This window comes from Lycium barbarum, chromosome 1 (genome assembly GCF_019175385.1).
Source record: "Lycium barbarum isolate Lr01 chromosome 1, ASM1917538v2, whole genome shotgun sequence".
Lineage (NCBI taxonomy): Eukaryota > Viridiplantae > Streptophyta > Magnoliopsida > Solanales > Solanaceae > Lycium > Lycium barbarum.
Window position 1 is genome coordinate 2,419,236 of NC_083337.1, and position 21,166 is coordinate 2,440,401.

The 21,166-nt window shown below is 33.3% G+C and overlaps 1 protein-coding gene across 2 annotated transcripts; it reads right to left on the minus strand.

Annotated features, from left to right (window-relative positions):
* Positions 1-8,168: 8,168 nt before the first annotated feature.
* Positions 8,169-19,529, minus strand: LOC132628871 (protein DETOXIFICATION 18-like). Of its 2 annotated transcripts, none has more exons than XM_060344629.1 (7): positions 19,139-19,529; positions 14,188-14,735; positions 13,227-13,313; positions 13,082-13,138; positions 10,398-10,636; positions 9,532-9,650; positions 8,169-8,444 (listed from the first exon to the last, which is right to left on the minus strand). In XM_060344629.1, the coding sequence occupies exons 1-7, from the start codon at positions 19,406-19,408 to the stop codon at positions 8,349-8,351; spliced, it is 1,416 nt and encodes a 471-aa protein (XP_060200612.1). In that variant the 5' UTR covers positions 19,409-19,529; the 3' UTR covers positions 8,169-8,348. The 2 variants fall into 2 exon arrangements, 1 of the variants encoding a protein (XP_060200612.1); XR_009578127.1 differs by having other exon boundaries at positions 8,415-8,444; positions 9,532-9,677.
* Positions 19,530-21,166: the final 1,637 nt, after the last annotated feature.

Below are 21,166 nucleotides of genomic sequence, written 5' to 3' on the forward strand. Positions count from 1 at the left end.
AGAAAATTGAAATGGTCCTGAAGTACCATATATTTGTGCAGTTGATGCATTTATATATCTTGCTATAACTACAGACATGATATAATTTACTCCAACATGGAGTTATTGAAATAGATCAACTGCATATTGCAAATGAAAGCCCTAACATGAATGTATTTGTCCTAACCAATACTGTCAAGCGTTTTAGACATACAGGGCATTCATCTTATCGACATAAGAATTCAATCCAGATGTGTTATCTATTTCCATAAAGGATTATTGTCATGACAGTCAATTCATAGAAAGACAACAACAGATTATGAAGCAAGTCATGATGTACTTGTCCTGATTGCAACAATATTATACGGCGATGATGCAACTCTATCTGAGAAAGGAAGATGCAGATCATCAACCAGTTTGTCAAATGATCATTTCACAGCTCTGATAAAAGCTCTGTCAATCTCAAGATATGATAAGTTGGTATACAAGATTTGTCACATCATCGTCAAGAATTATGTGATGCTTTAATCAAGGGGAGAAAATACGCACTGTACTCTTTTTCCCTTGACCAAGGTTTTGTCCCATTTGGGTTTTCCTGGCAAGATTTTTAATGAGGCAGCTCTCAAAGCGTATTACTAGATATGTGTACTCTTTTTCCTTCATTAGGACTTTTTCCCACGGGGTTTTTTCCTAATAAGGTTTTAACGAGGCACGTCATCTATTAATGGTTTAAACCAATCCGGGCGCAGGTGATATAACCGCCTTAGTGAATATTTGTTAAAGGAAGGCTATACAAATGATGCAATTTGCCCATGTGTTTTTATAAAGAAAGTAATATCAGAGTTTGTTGTACTTGTTGTATATGTTGACGACATAAACCTTATTGGAACTCCTGCAGAGCTCAAAAAGGCAATTGATTATTTAAAGAAGGAATTTGAGATGAAAGATCTTGGAAAGACAAAATTATGCCTTGGTTTGCAAATTGAACATTTGACAAATGGCATTTTTGTCCATCAATCTGCATATACAGAGAAAGTGTTGAAACGATTTTATATGGATGAAGCACATCCATTAAGTACTCCGATGGTTGTTCGATCACTTGATGCGAATAAAGATCCGTTCCGACCTTAAGAAAAGAATGAGGAAATTCTTGGTCCAGAAGTACCATATCTTAGTGCAATTGGTGCACTAATGTATCTTGCCAATACCACAAGGCCTGACATAGCATTTTCAGTTAATGTGTTAGCGAGACATAGTTGTGCTCCTACAAGGAGACACTGGAACGGAATTAAACACATATTGAGGTATCTAAAGGGGACTATCGATTTGGGCTTATTTTAACTGCAGTTCCGATCTTGTTGGTTATGCCGATGCAGGGTATTTATCTGACCCACACAAAGCTAGATCTCAAACAGGCTATGTATTCATTTGTGGGGGCGCTGCCATATCTTGGCGATCTACAAAGCAGTCTATTGTGGCTACCTCATCAAATCATGCTGAGATAATAGATATTCATGAAGCGAGCCGTGAAGTTGTGTGGCTGAGGTCAATGATACATCTCATTCGAGAAAAGTGTGGTTTGAAATGTGATAAAATACCCACAATCTTATATGAAGATGATGCAACATGTATTGTCCAATTGAAAGGAGGATTCATAAAAGAAGATAGGATAAAGCACATTTCACCAAAGTTGTTCTTCACACACGAGCTCCAAAAGAATAGTGTTATCAACATGCAACAGATTTGTTCAAGTGATGATATAGCTGATTTGTTCACCAAGTCTCTACCAACCGCAACTTTTGAGAAGATAGTGCACAAGATTGGAATGCGAAGACTCAAATACTTGGACTGAAGTTCTCATCAGGGGAGTTAATACACGTTGTACTCTTTTTTCCATACAAGGTTTTATCCCACTGGGTTTTTCTTGTAAGGTTTTTAATGAGGCAGCCAAAATGTATATTATTAGAAATATGTACTCTTTTTCCTTCACTAGAATTTTTCCCACTGGATTTTTTTCTAGTAAGGTTTTAACGAGGCATATTATCTATCAATGGACATCCAAGGGGGAGTGTTATAATATATATATATATATATATATATATATATATATATATATGAATGTCCATATAGTCTAGGTTTTCCACATGTCCTAAATAAGAGTATGTACATGTACATTTGGTGGCATGTATGAAATGAAGAAAATGAAGCAACACAAGTTTGATTTTAACTCTTGGTGTTGTCATTGATGACTTCATCAAGAGATTTACCATTTCTATAAATAGATGGTTAAGTTCTCAATTTGAAAAGAGATATCAACAAGAAGTGAATAAAATCTCTCTCTTCTTTTTACAAAGTTATTAGTTTGCTTCTCTTGTTTATTTCTAATTATTTAGTTTTATAACAGTATTTTAAATTTTCTTAATTTTTCTTTAGAAAGGAGCCTTTTTTGTTAGATACTACTCCATATGAAGAGGAAGTCCACTTTAGTAGAAGAAAATTTGAAAGCAGTGTGAATTTGTCTGAGCACCATCACTTTCATGTGACATCAGCAGCTATTGTGCCTTTTGGGCATTGAAAGAAGGCTCAAACTTTTGTTGGATTTACAAAAATGTACAGGTGCATTTATTGTAAAAAAGTGCAAAAGTAGGAACAAAATGAAACTTTAGAAAAAAGCTGCTAGTCAATCAACAGTATAAGGGTGCAATGGAAATTACATGAAAAATTCAATAGGGGTTGTTTGGTGCACGATATAAGCTGAGATATTTCTAACATTAATTTTTATATCATATAAAGTAGAAGGTATAAATTTATCTTGAGATAAATTTATATCTTGTACCAAACAAGATATAAAATGCATCCCAACTTAAAAGATGGAATATCTCTTCTTATCCCACTTATCCCGGAATTATTTTATACCATCTAAAAAATGATATAAAATAATCTCAAGAGATAAAATAAATTAGTCCCGAAATTATAATTCCGGAATAATTTTGATTACCTACTAAACGACCACTAAGTCCCTACACCAAAATGCTGCAATACAGCTCAGCAAGATAAACCTGTAATTTCAAAAATAACCCTAATGCAAGCACACATGTTTAGGTGGGGCCCACATAAATCAGAGGAAGTTGTCCAATAGTAATAGTAAAGTAATAAAGTTAAAGTAAAGTAATACTAGTAAAGTAAGTAGAGTAAAGTGAAAAAGCAAAGTAGATTAAAGTAATACCACATGCTGAAATCTAAAAAGAAAAGACCATGCACATAATTAATAATAATAACTAGTGTCGCCCAATAAGAAAGTGATTCTTATGAAGTCATGCACTCATGCTTAAGCTAGAAGTGTTATAAAATAAAACTATGAAGTAAATACACAAAAGAAATATGTAGAGAGAATATGTAGAGAGATATCAGATTATCTTACTTCTGCTCTTTCAACATTGCATCTGTGCATCCTATTTATAAGAGCAACATACAAAGGAGATATTTTGGGATATTTTGGGATATTTGGGATATTTTGGGATATTTCCAAATTAATGGATATCCACTAGTTGGATATTTATAACACTCCCCCTTGGATGTCCATTAATAGATGATGTACCTCGTTAAAACCTTATAAAAAAAAAACCTGTGGGAAAAAGTCCTAATGAAGGAAAAAGAGTGCACATATCTAGAACTACGCTTTGAGAGCTGTCTCATTAAAAACCTTACCAAGAAAACCCAATGGGACAAAACTTGGTTAAGGAAAAAAGAGTACAACGCGTATTTCACTCCCCCTGACGAAGACCAAGATTCAGATGTCGGAGTCTTCGCATTCCAATCTTGAATATCATCTTCTCAAGAGTTGAAGTTGGCAAAGATTTAGTGAACAAATCTGCAGGATTGTCACTTGAACGGATTTGTTGCACATCAATATCACCATTCTTCTGGAGATCATGTGTGAAAAATAACTTTGGTGAAATGTGCTTTGTTCTATCTCCTTTTATGAAACTTCCTTTTAATTGAGCTATGCATGCAGCATTATCTTCATATAATACTGTGGGTATTTTTGTATCACACTTCAAGCCACATCTTTCTCTGATGAAATGTATCACTGATCTCAACCACACACATTCTCTACTTGCTTCATGAATAGCGATTATCTCAGCATGATTTGAAGAAGTAGCAACAATGGACTGCTTGGTCGATCGTCATGATATAGCAGTACCTCCGCATGTAAACAGATAGCCTGTTTGAGATCGAGCTTTATGTGGATCAGATAAATAACCTGCATCTGCATAACCAACAAGATCTGTACTACCTTTGTTAGTATAAAACAGACCCATATCGCTAGTTCCCTTCAGATATCGCAATATATGCTTAATCCCGTTCCAATGCCTCCGTGTAGGAGAAGAGCTATATCTTGCTAGCAAATTATCAGAAAATGCTATGTCAGGTCTTGTAGCATTAGCAAGATACATAAGTGCACCTATTGCACTAAGATATGGTACTTCAGGACCAAGTAGCTCTTCGTTTTCTTCCTGAGGTCGGAACGGATCTTTGCTCACTTCAAGTGAGCGAACAACCATAGGAGTACTTAAAGGATGCGCATTGTCCATGTAAAACCGATTTAAAACTTTCTCAGTATAGGTAGATTGATGTATAAAGATCCCTTTTGCGAAATGTTCAATTTGCAGACCAAGACAGAGTTTTGTCTTTCCGAGATCTTTCATCTCAAATTCTTTCTTCAAATATTCAATCGCCTTTTGGAGCTCTTCTGGAGTTCCAATGAGGTTTATGTCATCAACATAAACAACAAGTATAATGTACCCTGATTTTGTTTTCTTAATAAAAACACATGGACAAATGGCATCATTTATATATCCTTCATTTATCAAGTACTCACTTAGGCGATTATACCACATACACCCTGATTGTTTTAAACCATATAATGATCTTTGTAATCTGATTGAATACATTTCCCGAGACTTTAAACCAAATGCTTCAGGCATTTTACATCCTTCAGGAATTTTCATATAAATTTCATCAAGTAAGCCACATAGGCCGTGACAGCATCCATCAGTATAAATAATGTGACATCTTCTGTTGTTTGGACTGCTGGCCCAAAAAACATTACGTTTACCAAGATGGATCATTTTACTTGGTAATTATTCTACGTCAACATGCTTTAAGAGACGTAGAAATCAAATCCTCACAACCTTATACAATATTGCGCGCTATATTGTATATTGTCGACAAGATATCATGTTGTATCGGTTCGCAATTCGACATAACTTACTGAGATCTCATCACTTCATTATTTTCAGGTACCTGAACCTCCTATAAGGTTTATGAAGTGTTATGTCGTAGCTCTTCAAGAGCACATTGCCTCCTTATTATGATCATTTGCTCCTCCCTTTTTCAAGGATTATTATATTTGGAACCGATTGTTCTACCATGCTCCATGCACGCTGTAGACTTTGTCCTTCAGGGACATTAAGATCATTTTGCAGATGAAATATGAAATAGTTGGGTCAGCAAATGCTTCCAATATTTGACTTGAATTATCTGAGGATCATACTGATGATAATTCACAACATATTTCTTAGCTGCTTATTCTCTCCCCCTTATTTTAGTGACATATGTCCCCATTTTCTTTGGAAAAATCCATCTATGTGCATCATGGTATATCCATTAATCATGTACCGCACATCAAATGCTAAAAGATGGAAATATCTAGTTCCTGACCCTGAACCAAATATGAGGGGAGAATTTATCAAAATTTATTGATCTGAAGCATACAAGTGTTGTTGTATGCAATATATCATATCTCAGACCAACATCTGAAACTCTGTTCTCATAAGCAATGGTTTAGCTGTATTATAGAGGCATCCAATGCCAAACCAACTTAGATATAAACCGGCATTATCAAGATGATTGTCTTGATTACATATTCTGAAAATTGTGCTTCCAACTCAATTATTTTGAGCAAGCAACTTTGTAAATGTCAAACTGCCAGTTGACAATAAACATACATGTGACTGTCTTAAATAGATGCATCTATTTAAGACATCACATTGCAGGTGAAGGGGCCCACATTCACCTTTTATATTTTTCAGAATTTTGGGGATTCAGTCCCAACATTAGCTGGTGTAATCAACTTATCATGAGAACAAGCAACACAAACAAATTCTTGAAGAATTTTCTAGTTCTTCAATATGTTTTTTAATACTCAATTAGCACATCAGATTTAAATCAGGACGATCAAAATGGTCTTGTCAACTGATAAAATTATCTGTACCCGTAAACTTCAAGTTACTATGACGAGTACTATTTCTTTTAATAAACTTCTGGTTTACTATTGCATGAAATTTTATGTCAAAACTTCTGGTTTATTGTGACATGCGATCTCACCATGCTCGGGTAACGCTTTACACACGTGACCCTACCCGTAATAAGTTGGAGATATTCAATCTTCCAATCATCTGTAGTCTCAATATGATGACCATTTTTCTCGCTAGTAAACTTCAGGTTTACTATAATTTATTTTTCGATCGAAATAATTATGATTTGAGATGAATGGTACTATCATATATAAGCTCTTCGAGAGACATCAATTTGTTCACCATAATCATATATTATTTGGACACTGCTAGTGTCATGATACTTGTAAATAAATAATTAGCTCTTCTGGAGCCTTTGATCATTAATTTCTATTACCAAATATTTCTTAAATACTTCTGGTACCATTAAAGCAAATTTCGACACTACTGGTGTCACGAAATAAACATTGAATTCTAAACTTCAATATTTCAAACATCTCCTTCAGGGAGATTCATGATTAACTGAGTATTTTGTATCTAAGCTCAAACACATAATAATCAAATCCTTCATAAAGAAATATATTAATTGTTATTTCCTTCAAGGAAATCAATAACAACTAACCATAATGTATTAATGTGGTTATAGGAGAAAGCATTCTACTCTACTTCCTTTTGCCTTAGAAATATGTTTCGACGTACGACAGGTACATGTAGCAATGTCTGAATTTCATACCACCAGAATATAACATCTACATTCCTTGTATTTTATCCCTCCAGGAGATAAGTTGTGGTATTTGTTCATTCACTTCGGGGAATGAAACCTGATTATTTAAATGTGCTTGAAATACGACGCTCATCAATAGCTCGTTATTTTGCTCAAACACAAGAAAACATTGCTTCAGAGTATTTCTCAGATATTTTGGTAATTCTTTCTGCTTCGGGAGTAAAGTTTCACAGTTTTACTGCTTCGGGAGTAAAGTTTCAAGTTTACCACTTCGGGAATAAAGTTTCAAGTTTTACCACTTCGAGAATAAAACATATAATATTCAGAATATTTCTTCTCAATTATTCTACCTCTTCTGGAGATGGATCATGATATTTTCATAATCAAATGCATGTTTATATTTATAGGCTTTACTACATATTATCACATTCACTTCAGGGAATGGATCTATATTTATAACATTTATCAAAAGTTTTAATTCTTCAGGAATAAAACATAATTATCTGAACGCGCCTTAAGCATATCAAATCGTGATAGCTTATAGCCTCTTTTATGATATTGCTACTTCAGGAGCAAATCGAGGCATACATATAATGTGGAGAATTTTTCTCTAACACATCTTCAATCATAAACACAATAAGCCCGTAAAAATATTACCACTTCTGGTGTTCACGGATATAAACTCATTTAATCAATTCATATTTGCGAACTAACCTTCCAGTAGAATATTGGCATAAGGCCTTCAGCAACTTTGGTTTCAAGATATTTTGGCAAAAAGAGGCTGAAGTGCTATATTCCATAGTAATATTTAAAAAAAGAAAGGCCATGTTTCTTACTACGTTGATGGTGAGCTTCTCCCAAAAATCAGTTTAAAATTTTCATAGTTGTTAAAGTCAACAACAATCAACCATCAAAACAAAGATAGAAAAATACTTGGAACATGTTACCTGAACTGTTTAGACTAAATAAGTACTGCAAGTCCTTTACTTTATCTCCAGGAGGCAACGACTTGTACTCGGTGTAATTCCAAGAATTGCACCTTCGAGACTTTCAAAGTTTTTCCTCAAGATGGCTGAGGCTCGTGCTGATAACGTGTTATAAAATAAAACTATGAAGTAAATACACAAAAGAAATATGTAGAGAGAATATGTAGAGAGATATCAGATTATCTTACTTCTGCTCTTTCAACATTGCATCTGTGCATCCTATTTATAAGAGCAACATACAAAGGAGATATTTTGGGATATTTTGGGATATTTGGGATATTTTGGGATATTTCCAAATTAATGGATATCCACTAGTTGGATATTTATAACAAGAAGTTCATTTTCTAGATTTCTCTGTGTTTATTCCTCTACTTTTTCCCATCTGATCCACAATGTCAGTAGCAATAAGCCAGAAGCTTGGCAAGCTAGACCACATATCAAGCCCATCCATAAACCCTGCATCATATTTTTTTAAAAAAACAACAAAGTGTTATGAAATATTAAATGTGGATGTCCACCACTTTAGAAATAAATTCCCACTTCCACTACACAAATATAATGCCTCTTCCATTATCTTCCACCATTTTAATGGTTCTTCCATTATCTCATATTTTGAATGACATGTTTATTGTTACCCTTTTGTATGCCTCTATGCACCACTATAAATAGAGGCATAGGGATTCATATTGTATATACTTGAACAACACTTGAAATATATTGGGATGAATAAGAAAGCTCTCATCTCTTGTCTCTCTTTATCTCTTTATTGTTCTTACTTCATCTTTTGATATATTGTACTAACTCTTTCGAAAGATTTTATAACACAAAGGATTAATTTTAGACATGATAATTTTACGGCGAAACGTTATGAAAAAAAAAAAACTGATGTAAAAGAGCATATCATAGAGAAAAGAACAAGAAGCCTAATAGTAATTTGTTTTCACTCTCTTTACTCTAACTTGGGCTTAGTACGGCGTTAGTTGCAAATAAATATATTGAAATTCAAAGGATATGTTAAATCAACTAGTTAAATTTGCCCAATGATTACATGATACCCCTCTGTTCACTTTTACGTGTCCACTATTTCTAAAATAGATTTTTATTTTTACTTGTCATTTTTCACATATCAAGATAAGACAAATTCTTTTTTTCTGTTTTACCCTTAACATTAATTACTCATTTCAAATTATTTTTCAAAACCAATATCATTATATACCAATTAATATGGACATCATGGTAAAATACACACTTTATTTATTATTTCTTAAACAACATGAAAAGTCAAAAGATAAGTAAAAGTGAACGGAAGGAGTACTAGCATAGAGGCAGATGAAGCCTATCTTCAACAGGTTCAACAGAACTCACTATCAACTTTCGATATGCAACATAGATATATATGGTAAAACAACAAAATGTTCAACAAATTTTGGATTCTTAACTCATAGTTTCAAAACACAAGGAGTTTAATATAGAAAACTTTAAATTCGGAAATCAGTCTTTTAATAAAAGGGCAAAAACAAAACATGGCATGCACTTGAATTACCTGAGCTAGTAGGTTGAACTTGAAAGCAAGGAGGCCAGCCATTGGCATGCCAATGAAATAGAACGTTGCCAAGTTGATGCACATAGCCCAATGTTGCCATCCACATCCCCTAGCCACCCCTAATGATCAATTCATTTACGATCTCTCTTTTAGAAAGGTCGTGTTGAATGAAAAGATTAATACTCTTATTTTATTTTATATAGCGGTGTTTAACTGAATAGGAAATTTAAGAATGGTAGATTTTTAGAACTTGCGATTTTAATCTTGCCATGGTAATTGTGTGGCCAAAAAATCATATCATTTAAAATAAAAATAAAAAATAGATTTTTTTTCTTTCTAAATTTATAATTCTTTATAAAATAAAACAAAACAAAAAAATTGTCACATAAAGGGTGTATTTGGTATGAGGAAAAATATTTTCCACGGAACATTTATCCCAAAAAATATTTTGCTGGAAAATAGGTCAGTTTCTTACTTATTTTCTAGTGTTCAATAAATAAAAAATATTGCCCTGAAAGTATGTATACATAATCTACGCAGACTCTACGAGTGGGAATGAGGAGCGGTCTGTTGACTGTGGGTGGTGGATGTGAGGACTATAGGGTGGGGTGGGGCCCGTTAGGAAGAGTGAAATGTCACTCATGAAACTTTTTTCCCCTATTTCAACCGATAAGTCATTTTTCTCATTTTAAGGAACTTGTTTTTTAAGAGAAAATATTTTTCAAAAGCTTAAATCAACCAAACATGAAAATATTGGAAAATAATTTTTACTGGAAGACATTTCTCCATACCAAACACATCCAAAATGGAATGAGAGTATATGATATGTGCAGGATATCATGCAATTACAACAACAAAAATCTGACCTGATAAAATTCCTTGAAAGAAATCCAGTGCAAATGAGACTAAGAGAAGTGGCATCATTGTGGCAAACTTGTTTATTATTTCTGTGCTATTACTAAAGAGGCCAGCCCAGACATTATGACCAAAAAATAGAGCCAAATCAACTATAAGAGCAAAAAGAACGGATAGCTTGAGAGTAACAACCATAGCATGCTTAGCTTTGCCAGGATTTCCAGCTCCTAACTCATTTGCTACCCTAGTGCTGCACATAAATTTTAAAATGCACATTTGGTATTAGTAAAAAACTGAGGGATGATTAAAAAAAAAAATAGTGTGAATAATATATATTGATAGTGCAAAAACTTCTGTACTTTCATTGCAATTTAATTGGTCGCTACTTAATTTCTCATGTTATCATATCAGACCTGATATACAACGTTATCTATTATTGTCTTGATATACAACGTCATCTATCATTGTAAATCAACTTATAACAACAATAACCGACCAAGTGTAATATCACAAGTGGAGATTATTGTAAATCAATTTGATAATGTAAAAGTACTTTACACCGTCAGTAGTGACAGAGCCACATGTAAGGCAAGGATTCAATTAAATTCCCTTCATTCCTAAATTACACTCTCCAGTAGGGTAAAATCAAATTCTTTTGTGTACAAATAAATTTTAGAATCCTTTTGAAATAAACAAAACTTTTAGGAGTGGTTTGCTTAAAGATAAGCTATCCTGAGACTATAATACGAGAATATATAAAATAATGATGTGATTATTTAGTGGATATATTTTTATTGATAGATGTTTGGTTTTATTGAACTAAAATTGGGATATATAGCATATAATATAAAACTAGTTACATGAAACTCAACAGATAAAAGTAGTAATATTTGTAATTAAAAAATATTCGTTATTATTAAAGTGTTCTAGTCACCTATTTATAGATAATTTTTAAACAAAAAACTATTTACGAGGGAAAAAGTCTGGTAGAAAAATTATTAAATACCAAAGGGACACAATCGACTCAACATTCTGTAAAATAACATGATTTAAATTATGTAAAATAATTACAACTCGGTGAAACAAAAATATAGCATTTTTATTAATAGTTTCTGTATTTACATATAGAAATAGATTTTTTTTATATTTATTAAGTTTTAATTTCACTTATAATATTTCATGTAGCAAGAGGTTATGCTAGTTAAATGTGGCTATTTAAACTTAGTTTTAGACTAAACTAAGGGGGGGGGGGGGGGGGGGAGGAACTAAATTCATTAAATGAATCTCAAGAATCAATTTAGTTCTTCATATATAACTTAAAAATATTAATTCTAAGTTAAAATTGCAATTTATAATACTTTTCGTATAGATATTCAATGCTCCCTTTGTATCAATTTATTTTGTCTTATTTTCCTTTTTTGTCTGTTTAAAAAAGAATGTCTCATTCCTTTTTTGGCAACTCTTTAGTTCCAACTTTCCACGTGGCATGTTTAAAATCACAAAATTAAAGGACATTTTTGGTACATTCTACATATCTTTAGTTTAAGACACTACACCAAAAGAGACTTTTAGTGGCAATATATTTTTCTTTTAGCGGCAATAGTTATTGCCACGAATACATTTACCGGCAATTGGTTAATGCCATTAGATCCAAGGTCAGTAAAGCCTTTAGCGGCATTTATTATTAGTGTTAAAATTTGGTATTACCGGTAATAATTGATTCTAGAATATAATTAGCGGCAATTAAGTTATTGCCGCAAATTAATTACCGCTAAAAGTTTTTTTTTTGTTGTAGTGAGACCACGTGTATTATGCAGGTATTAAATATTGGATAAGTAATACCACGCTTGGTAGCTGGTTAGGAGGTAAGTTATTCACGTATAAACTTAATACGGTGATTAATTTGCAATATAGAAATCCGTATGAGTAATGCATGTATAAGTTATGAGAGAATCTATGTATTACTTTATGCAGGATATACAGGTTGAATAACTAATACATGAATAACTAAACCCTGCATAAAATAATACATAAGTTTTCTCATAATAATAAAAAAGCTATAATACCTTCTTGATTATATAAAAAAAAATTACTCGAATGAAATATAAAAACTAAAAAAACAATATAATATAAACCGGAGAAAACAAAAGGACAAGAAAAGGTTTCAACAAAAAAATTACTACAATGCCAACATACATTAATTACTGAGGCTCGTATAGAGAGGACATAAGAAAAAAATATTGGATGCAAAAAATAGTAGGCAAAGGAAAAGACAACATCCTCCGCGTGTAGTTTTATCAAAGGATCAAAAGTTTTGTGAGGACGACAAAACTTTTGCATCCTCGTTTATATATACTTGTAATATGTGTTTGGTTTAAACAAGATAAATTACGCTAAAACTATTATTTCCAATTGTAACCATGTCGTTCCTGAAAAACTTTGGGAGAAAAGCTTGGAGAATTATAACTGTGTTATTTTGTTGTGTTATTCCGAGATCAATAATTCCAGGATTGTTATCCTGCATAGAGTGGTACAAAAATAATACCATAATTATGGTACTCCATAAACAATCCGGGGATTGATAATCCCGAGATAAAATTTGTGCCAAACATGAAATAAAATAATCCTACAATTTAGCCCGTAAGTATAATCTACTATCCCACCAACCAAACAACCCCTAGATTAGTGACATTACCTTGCAGCTGCACTCAGACCATAAGACACATTGTAGGCAATGGCTTCAGTATTAACACTGTAAAGTCACAACCCAAAATAATTAGTGTGATTTAGCCTTTAAGAATGTGAAAATGCGATGGTTTAAAGCAAATAAGCTTAATTACCTCATTGCAATTAGAGAAGTAGTTGTTTTTGAATTCGGCATCAAACCAGCCAATAACACAAGAACCTCAAAAGCCCAGAACTCCAAACTGTATACATCAGATTGGGAGAATTATGGGTTCGAATCGGGAGAACATAGGATCAAACAATCCTTGATCTACCTAAATAGAATTCATATCTCATTCGTCTAGTCAAGAAAGGAGGGGAAATGGACTCCGCCTATTCTAGTGCATTACGTTAAAAAAATCTCTAGTAAATGCTCGTACGTAATCCAGAAAAAGTACATGACATAGTCCACAGATTGACGACTTACCAATTCAATGACTTTGGCAATAGACATTATGATAACTTACAATACACAAACTCTACGGAGGAAATGGTTAAAGGTAGGAGCATTTTCAATATAATAAAGTATATTGCATAGTCCAAGTTTTGACAACTTACCAATGCAGGGACTTTGGTAGTAGACATTCAGATCACTTATAATACAGAACTCTAAGATGGAAGGGGTTGGGTGACTAGCGTTTCGACATACTAATTGTTTTCTTGTATTTGACTAGGATTGCAATGAGTTTTGCTAGTGTAAATAAATGAACTTTAGGCCTAACTCAATACCCAAAATCCAGTTCACGATGTGAGGATTGACCAATACCATAAATAGAAACTAATTTTCCATCCCACAGTCGATGTGGGATTTCTAACACTCTTGCGTGCTCTGGACATTTGGAGCATGGATCGACAATATAAGATGTGAACTCAACATGGGGTACACCAAGAATTGGGACTAGTCTGACTCTAATACCATGTGAAGAAATGGACATTGGACCAAACTCAACCCCAAAAGCTAACTTATGAGAAGAATTTTCCAAAATTGTATAAGGAGACCACAACTCATTTCCTCAATTTATTGGAACTTAATTAACAACTAGAATAACAAAATTAAGAGATTATGAGGTTACTCACCACACCATGGCAGCAGAGGACAATGCCAGCTTCAAGTTTGTAATGACATGATGAAACGGCTCGAATGAGAGACCGTCCCTCCAGATATGTCTAAATCTCTCCGAAAAAAGCACGTATATACCCAACGTGAGGACAGATATCCAAAGGGAAATCGAAACAGCTAATGGTGCTCCTTTAAAACCAAGACTTGTCCAATGAACCAAGCCATAGGCAATGCCAATGTGAACAACTAAAGTGGCAACTGAACACACAACAAGAGGCATTATAATTGATTGAGCTTGAAGAAACCTCAAAATATTTTGTAAAAAACCTTGTGCAAACAATCCTGGTATTAGGAACTTCAAGAATACCCCTGCTTCTTTAGCTATTTCAGGATCTTGATGAAGTAAAATCAGAATTCTATCAGAATAACACCAGATTATAGCGATTACTGTAGAAAAGAAGAATGATATGATGCATGATATTTGAAGATGTATCCCCAGCATCCTGTACATCTTTGCTCCATAACCTTGGCCACATAATGTCTCAAGCGCACCACTTAGGCCAACCTATATAGATTAATTATTGCGTGCATCAACATAATGGAGTAAAATACTCAAATATTATATGTTAGTGTAAAGAATTTCTCACTCTATCAAATTACCCAAAAGATATCTATAAATAAGCCTCCATAGAAAAAATAAAAAGAAAACGCATCCGTTCAGCAAGTTCCGGGAAAGGGCCGCACCGGAAGGGGTGTGATGTAAACGTTCCTTAAAATGTGGGATTAGTAATATTGATAAGAAGACAAGTTACCTATTACAATATGTTAAAATGACCTGATGGAGTAAAAAGTCCTTACAAATACAATTTATATATAACTTAAACTCATACTCCAAAGTTATGTACATCATCAGTGTAAAGAATTGCACACTATGAGGCAGGGGCAGACCCACATGGTCTCAAGTGGATTCATATGAACCCACTTGTCAAAAAATTACAGTGTATATATATGTATATTTATTCAGTTTGTGAAAAAATAGAATGATATATTTAATATTTGACTCCACTTCAGCCAACTGCAGTGCTCAGCGCAGTGGCAAGTGGGTTAAAAAATTTCTCAATGGTCCCGAGTTCGAAACCCAACTACAACAAATCAGAGACATTTTTATCTTTTAGTCATTTAAAATTAAAATTCCACCGCACAACAATCGTCCCTTACGGCTTACTCCTTTTCCTTTTATTTTTTTATTTTTTTTCAATTTCTAATATAATATAATAGAATTAAAATGCAAAAAGGACCCAAATCTCAATCTAAAAGGATACTGCAAATTGAAACCCCCAAATCTCAAGTTCATCATCTCTCAAGTCTCAGCCGAAGCAAATTTGATCATCAAGTTCGGCTCTTGCATCAACACAACACCAAGCATCAGATCAAGTTTGCCTCTTTGTCCTTTACTCTGTACTTCCATATAAATAAAATTATTGTGGCTGTTTTTTATTTCTTCCCTTGAGAAAAAACCCTACCACTTAAAATTGAAGAAAATTGATTTTGTGATTTTGGGATTTTGGATGCTAAATATAAGCATGTAATGGAAGGAATAGGTAGAATGAAAACAAGGTTTTCATAATAAAATAGTTCTCAAGCATGATGCCATTTTTTCTACAGTTATAATAAAACTCTATAATAGAATAGAAGAGTTAATGATAATGAACATTTTTCCTATGTCTTAGCTTTTTGTTGCTGCCCTCTCTATTCTGTTATATTATTGTTCTAACTTCGAATTAGAATTTTAATTTTGTAATCCAGTTTCAAAGTCCAATGAAGAGATATTTCTCTACGGTATCGTCCAAGTTTCCACAACCAAGTTCATCCGCTCAAAATGTTCCTCGTGTGGAAGAAAACTTGAACCAGTTAGAAGAAAATCATCATTCTGCTAAAAAACAAAAGCAAGGAGTAGATTTGGATTCTCTACCAGCAGATCCAAATAAAAGAATACCCATTTTGGACTATCATCCAGATGAACGTGATGAGATTAGACGAGCATATATCCAAAGGGGTCCTCATCAACCTCGACTTCCTAGGTTTCCTCAAACAGATTTTTACGGATATAAACGTCGTTTTAATCGTAAATGGTATAAAAAATATCATGATTGGTTGGAGTATAGTGTGATAGAAGATGTTGCTTATTGTTTGTGTTGTTATTTATTTAAAGATGAAAGCATTCATCAAGGTGGAGGCGAAGCATTTTCAAGTATAGGGTTCAAGAGTTGGCACAAAAAGAAAAGATTAGATACGCACGTTGGTGAGTTGAACAGTGATCACAACCAAGCAAAGAAGAAGTGTGAAGATCTAATGCGACAAGAACAGTCAATTCAAGTTGCGTTTGTAAAGCCGGATAATAAAGCTAAGCTTGAGCACAAAATTCGTTTAAAGGCTTCAATTGAGGTGGTGAGACTCCTCTTGAATCAAGGATTGGCATTTCGTGGACATCGTGAAGATGAATCATCATTAAACAAGGGTAACTTTCTTGAAATTCTTTCATGGTATGCGAAGCGATGTGATAAAATTAGTGATCTTGTGTTGAAGAAGGCTCCAAAAAACAATCAGTTGACTTCTCATAAAATTCAAAAAGATATTATCACCGCATGTAAGTTGGAAACAATTAAAGCTATTATGGAGGACCTAAATGGTGACTATTTCTCATTGCTAGTTGACGAATCTTGTGATGTGTCACGTAAGGAGCAAATGGCAATTGTTTTGCGATATGTTGATAGATGGGGATCTGTGGTGGAACGCTTTATTGGGATTGTTCATGTTCGTAATACTAGTGCTCTATGTTTAAAAGAAGCAATTGTTAACTACCTTGCTCAACATTCTTTGAGTTTATCTAATATACGTGGACAATGCTATGATGGAGCAAGCAATATGCAAGGGCGTCTAAGTGGCCTTAAAATTTTGATTCAACAGGAAAGTAGATCAGCTCATGCGATTCATTGTTTTGCTCATCAACTTCAATTGACTCTTGTCGGGGTATCTAAAAAATGTCTTCCAGTTGGAGAACTTGTATTGTTGGTTTCTAATGTCTTAAATGTAGTAGGAGGTTCTTTTAAACGCATGGATGAACTTCGAGAATCTCAAGCAGAAAAAGTTCAAGAGGCACTAGATATGGGCGAGGTTGAAACTGGTAAGGGCTTGAATCAAGAGCTTGGTCTTGCTAGAGCTGCTGATACTCGTTGGGGTTCACACTACAAATCATTTAAGAACTTCATTAGTATGTTTGGCTCTATTACTGATGTTCTTGATACTATTGTTGTTGATTCCGAATGTGTTGAAGATAGTTGTAAGGCAACAGGATATCTTAGAGTTTGTCAAACATTTGAAATTGCATTCATATTGCACTTAATGAGAGATATTTTGGCGATTACAAATGAGCTTAATGAATCCTTACAAAAGAAGGAACAAGATATTGCAAATGCCATGTTACTTGTTAAAGTGGCGAAGAAACGATTGCAAGATCTGAGAGAGGAAGGATGGGATCCACTTATCGAGAATGTGTCCGCATTTTGTGTCAAGTATGATATCTTGATACCTAATTTTGATGAGTTCTATATTAATTTTGGAAGATCTCGACGCAAAGTTGCGGAGCATACTTTCTCACATCACTATCATGTCGATATATTTTTTAAGATTATTGATTGGCAACTTCAAGAACTCAATGATCGTTTTAATGAGGAGAGAACATATTTGCTTATTGGAGTTGCTTGCTTGAATCCAGTTGACTCATTTTCTAGTTTTGACATCAATAAAATATTGAGAATGGCTGAATTATATCCTGATGATTTTGGTGAAGATATAATGGTTACTCTGAAAAATCAGCTTGAGACTTATATCATTGATGTCCGTGATGTTGATGAAAGTTTCTCCAACTTGAAAGGTCTTGGTGATCTTTCTAAAGAGCTAGTTAAGGCAAAGAAACATTTAAATTATCCCTTTGTGTTTCGCCTTGTAAAATTTGCATTGCTCCTACCGGTCGCCACCGCTACAGTTGAAAGAGCTTTTTCGGCGATGAAGTTGATAAAGAGTGAATTGCGAAATCGAATGGATGACGACTTCATGAGCGGTTGTATGGTGCCTTATGTAGAAAAAAATATATTTAAGACTGTTTCTGATGAGAGTATTATGAATAGGTTTCAAAAAATGAAAACTCGTAGAGTACAATTGTAATAATATATTTTAATTAATCAAACTTTATTTTGGTACTACTATCAATCTTATGGTCAAGAATTTGGAATTCTCTGTAACTTTCTATAGCTATCTGTTTGGAAGTGGAGAGCCTGCTAATAATTCTCAGGCTACTTGCAACCAGGAAAAGGCTTCAACTAATGATCGTGCCCCAAAGCCAGCTGCTTCAACTACAATGGAGGCATCCTATTTGATGGACAAACAAGGAAGGAAGAATCTGCTGCTCATAAGCTTTACTAGAATGGTATGTCATTTTTACTTTTTTAGTCCTTGATGGAGTTTGTTACGTGAAAATACAATACAACTTGGTGAACTGCACACATCTTTTTAGATTGATCTATCATGACTTATTCGCTTCCGTTGTTTTTTTTTTTTTTTTGCATTGATTTGAATTGCTTGTCCTTGTGCCGAGGGTCTACCGCAAAATAATATCTCTACCTCCCATTTGAATGTTTTTGTCCACTCTATTTTTTTCATATATTGAACCCGCTTAGTAAAAATCCTGGGTCCGCCACTGCTATGAGGTCACCCAAATGATATTTACAGGCAAGTCTCCTTATCACATGAGATTTGTAATTTTGAAAATAAGATAAGTTTTTTTATTACAACAGATTAAAATTACCTTAGGAAGTAAAATTTCTTACACTAACTATATATATAATGAAATTCATAATATACACGTATGGAAGTTATTGGAACTCTTATCGGAGGAAATTAGGTACATACCATGAAAGAGATACCAGAGACCACAGCCCAAGAATTACCAAGATTTGAGGCAGCAAGTTCAAGTATGCCAAGATGACCAGCAAACATAACAGAGACAATGTCGATGAAGTAGAAACAAGTAGTCATCACAATCATTGGCAAAGAGAACAATATCTGATTCTTAGCTTCTTCAACATCTATTACCTTATTAATCAAACACCACCTGTTTGTGTCCGATGATGCTGGTGGCAACATGGGACTTCTGAGACTACTTGATGTTGAGCTATCCATAGCCGTATTCTATCTCTAACTCTACTATGATCTCTCCTGTTAGGACTTAGGAGTACTAATACTGTTCGCTTCGTTCTCTACGAATTTATTTATTTATTTTACCTATTATAGAAGCATGAGTGGTATCGTCATCAGTGGTCAATCAAAAAAAAAAAAACTCCATGCACACCTGACGAGTATAGTACACACATCACATGGGAAAGCAAATAGAAAAGGGGACTCACATGTTTTGCCTTTTTAGAGCCTATTTGGATGGACTTATCCTTTTATAAGCCGCAAACAGCTTATAAGCTAAACTAAATAAATTAGGATATTCTAACTTATTTTTTTTGGCTTATAAGCTGTTTTCAGTTTATAAACTGCTTTAGATAAGTTAAGTCAAATGAATTCAATTATTTTTTTGAGCTTATTTTAAGCACAAAATGACTTTAAGCTGGTCAGTCAAACACTCAAAAAAGCTGAAAACAGCTTATAAGCAACTTATAAGTCAATCCAAACGGGTTCTTAACTGTTCAACCCATTTCTCCATGGACAGACACAACTCTAGAATAATGTGAGATGAAATTGTGAATCCACCGATTGTTTTTAAATTATTAATTTTGCCTTTTAAGCTTACAATTTGATCCACATGTATGCTGTGGGTCCTACCAAAACTTTCTCTCTCTAAAAAGTCCTCACATTTTTTAGGCTCATTGTCACTTATGCCCTTATTTTGTGTTGCTGTTTGATCTTTGCCCCTCAAAAAAAAATTGTGGAGTATAAATTTATATTTTTGCATCATAATATCTCACAAGTTATGTTCTGCATTATTAAAAACTTATGGCCACTAGGCATAAAATTTAGAAAAAATAACAGCCTAAGTCTATTTGGAAAAAATATTTACCTGAAATGACTCATATTTTTAATATGACCCTTTTATACATTATTATTTACAATTTTATATAAGATCGACACATTATTTACAGTAAGTGTATAATGTTGTATATCGTGTGTATAAACACTATTGTAAAAAAAAAGTTGGCTATATAGATGTAAATTAAAAATATAACTATGTGGATGTAATATTTTATGCTGGATTGTATATTATTGAATTTATTCCTAAAACTAATTGCTAAAGGCAAAAATTAAATACCAGCCCATTTGAAGGACAGTCCGTGCAATTTCTTCCATTTTTTAAGTTTTTAATTTGTAATAGACAAATTCCCATTTTTAAAACTAAATTCAATAGTGAGCTATAATGAAGAAAATTGTATTACGCCCTATCTCAATCATGTTAATGACGAGAATCACCTCACTAATTTACCAATTTCAAATATTTGCTTATCAAATTTTATTTTAAGGTCAATTTTTTATGTCAATTTGATCAACTTCTAGAGCAAATGAGGAATCAATTTACCTTTATTTGACTTAATAAATGTTTCATTAAAAACAAAATATCCTATAAACCTCATACGTTATAAACGGTACAACATATTTATTTTGAAAGATGGAATTTTTTTCTTTCAACAATTTGTGAAAAATATAATGAATAAGGCCCATAATAGTAATATAAAAATTGAAATGATTAATAGTGTGCTTCAATATTTTTGCAATGATAGGATCAAAATATTTTATTAGGATAAAGTTTTAAATTTGTAACAGACAAATTCCCTAATAGTTTAAAAGATAGGAGACAATTGCAAAAAAAAATAAAAAAAAATGGACATCTAAATAATGATAATAAGTTCAGAAAATGATAAAGGTACGCTTAGAGAAAAT

Bases quoted from the DNA above. Each gene is read 5' to 3' on its own strand.
- LOC132628871 (XM_060344629.1), bottom strand. From the start codon at position 19,408: ATGGATAGCTCAACATCAAGTAGTCTCAGAAGTCCCATGTTGCCACCA. The intron at 9,651-10,397 runs GTCAGATTTTTG...ATTGATCATTAG, and splicing joins CTTTCAAGGAATTTTATCAG to GGGTGGCTAGGGGATGTGGA. The intron at 8,445-9,531 runs GTAATTCAAGTG...AATATGATGCAG, and splicing joins AGTTCAACCTACTAGCTCAG to GGTTTATGGATGGGCTTGAT.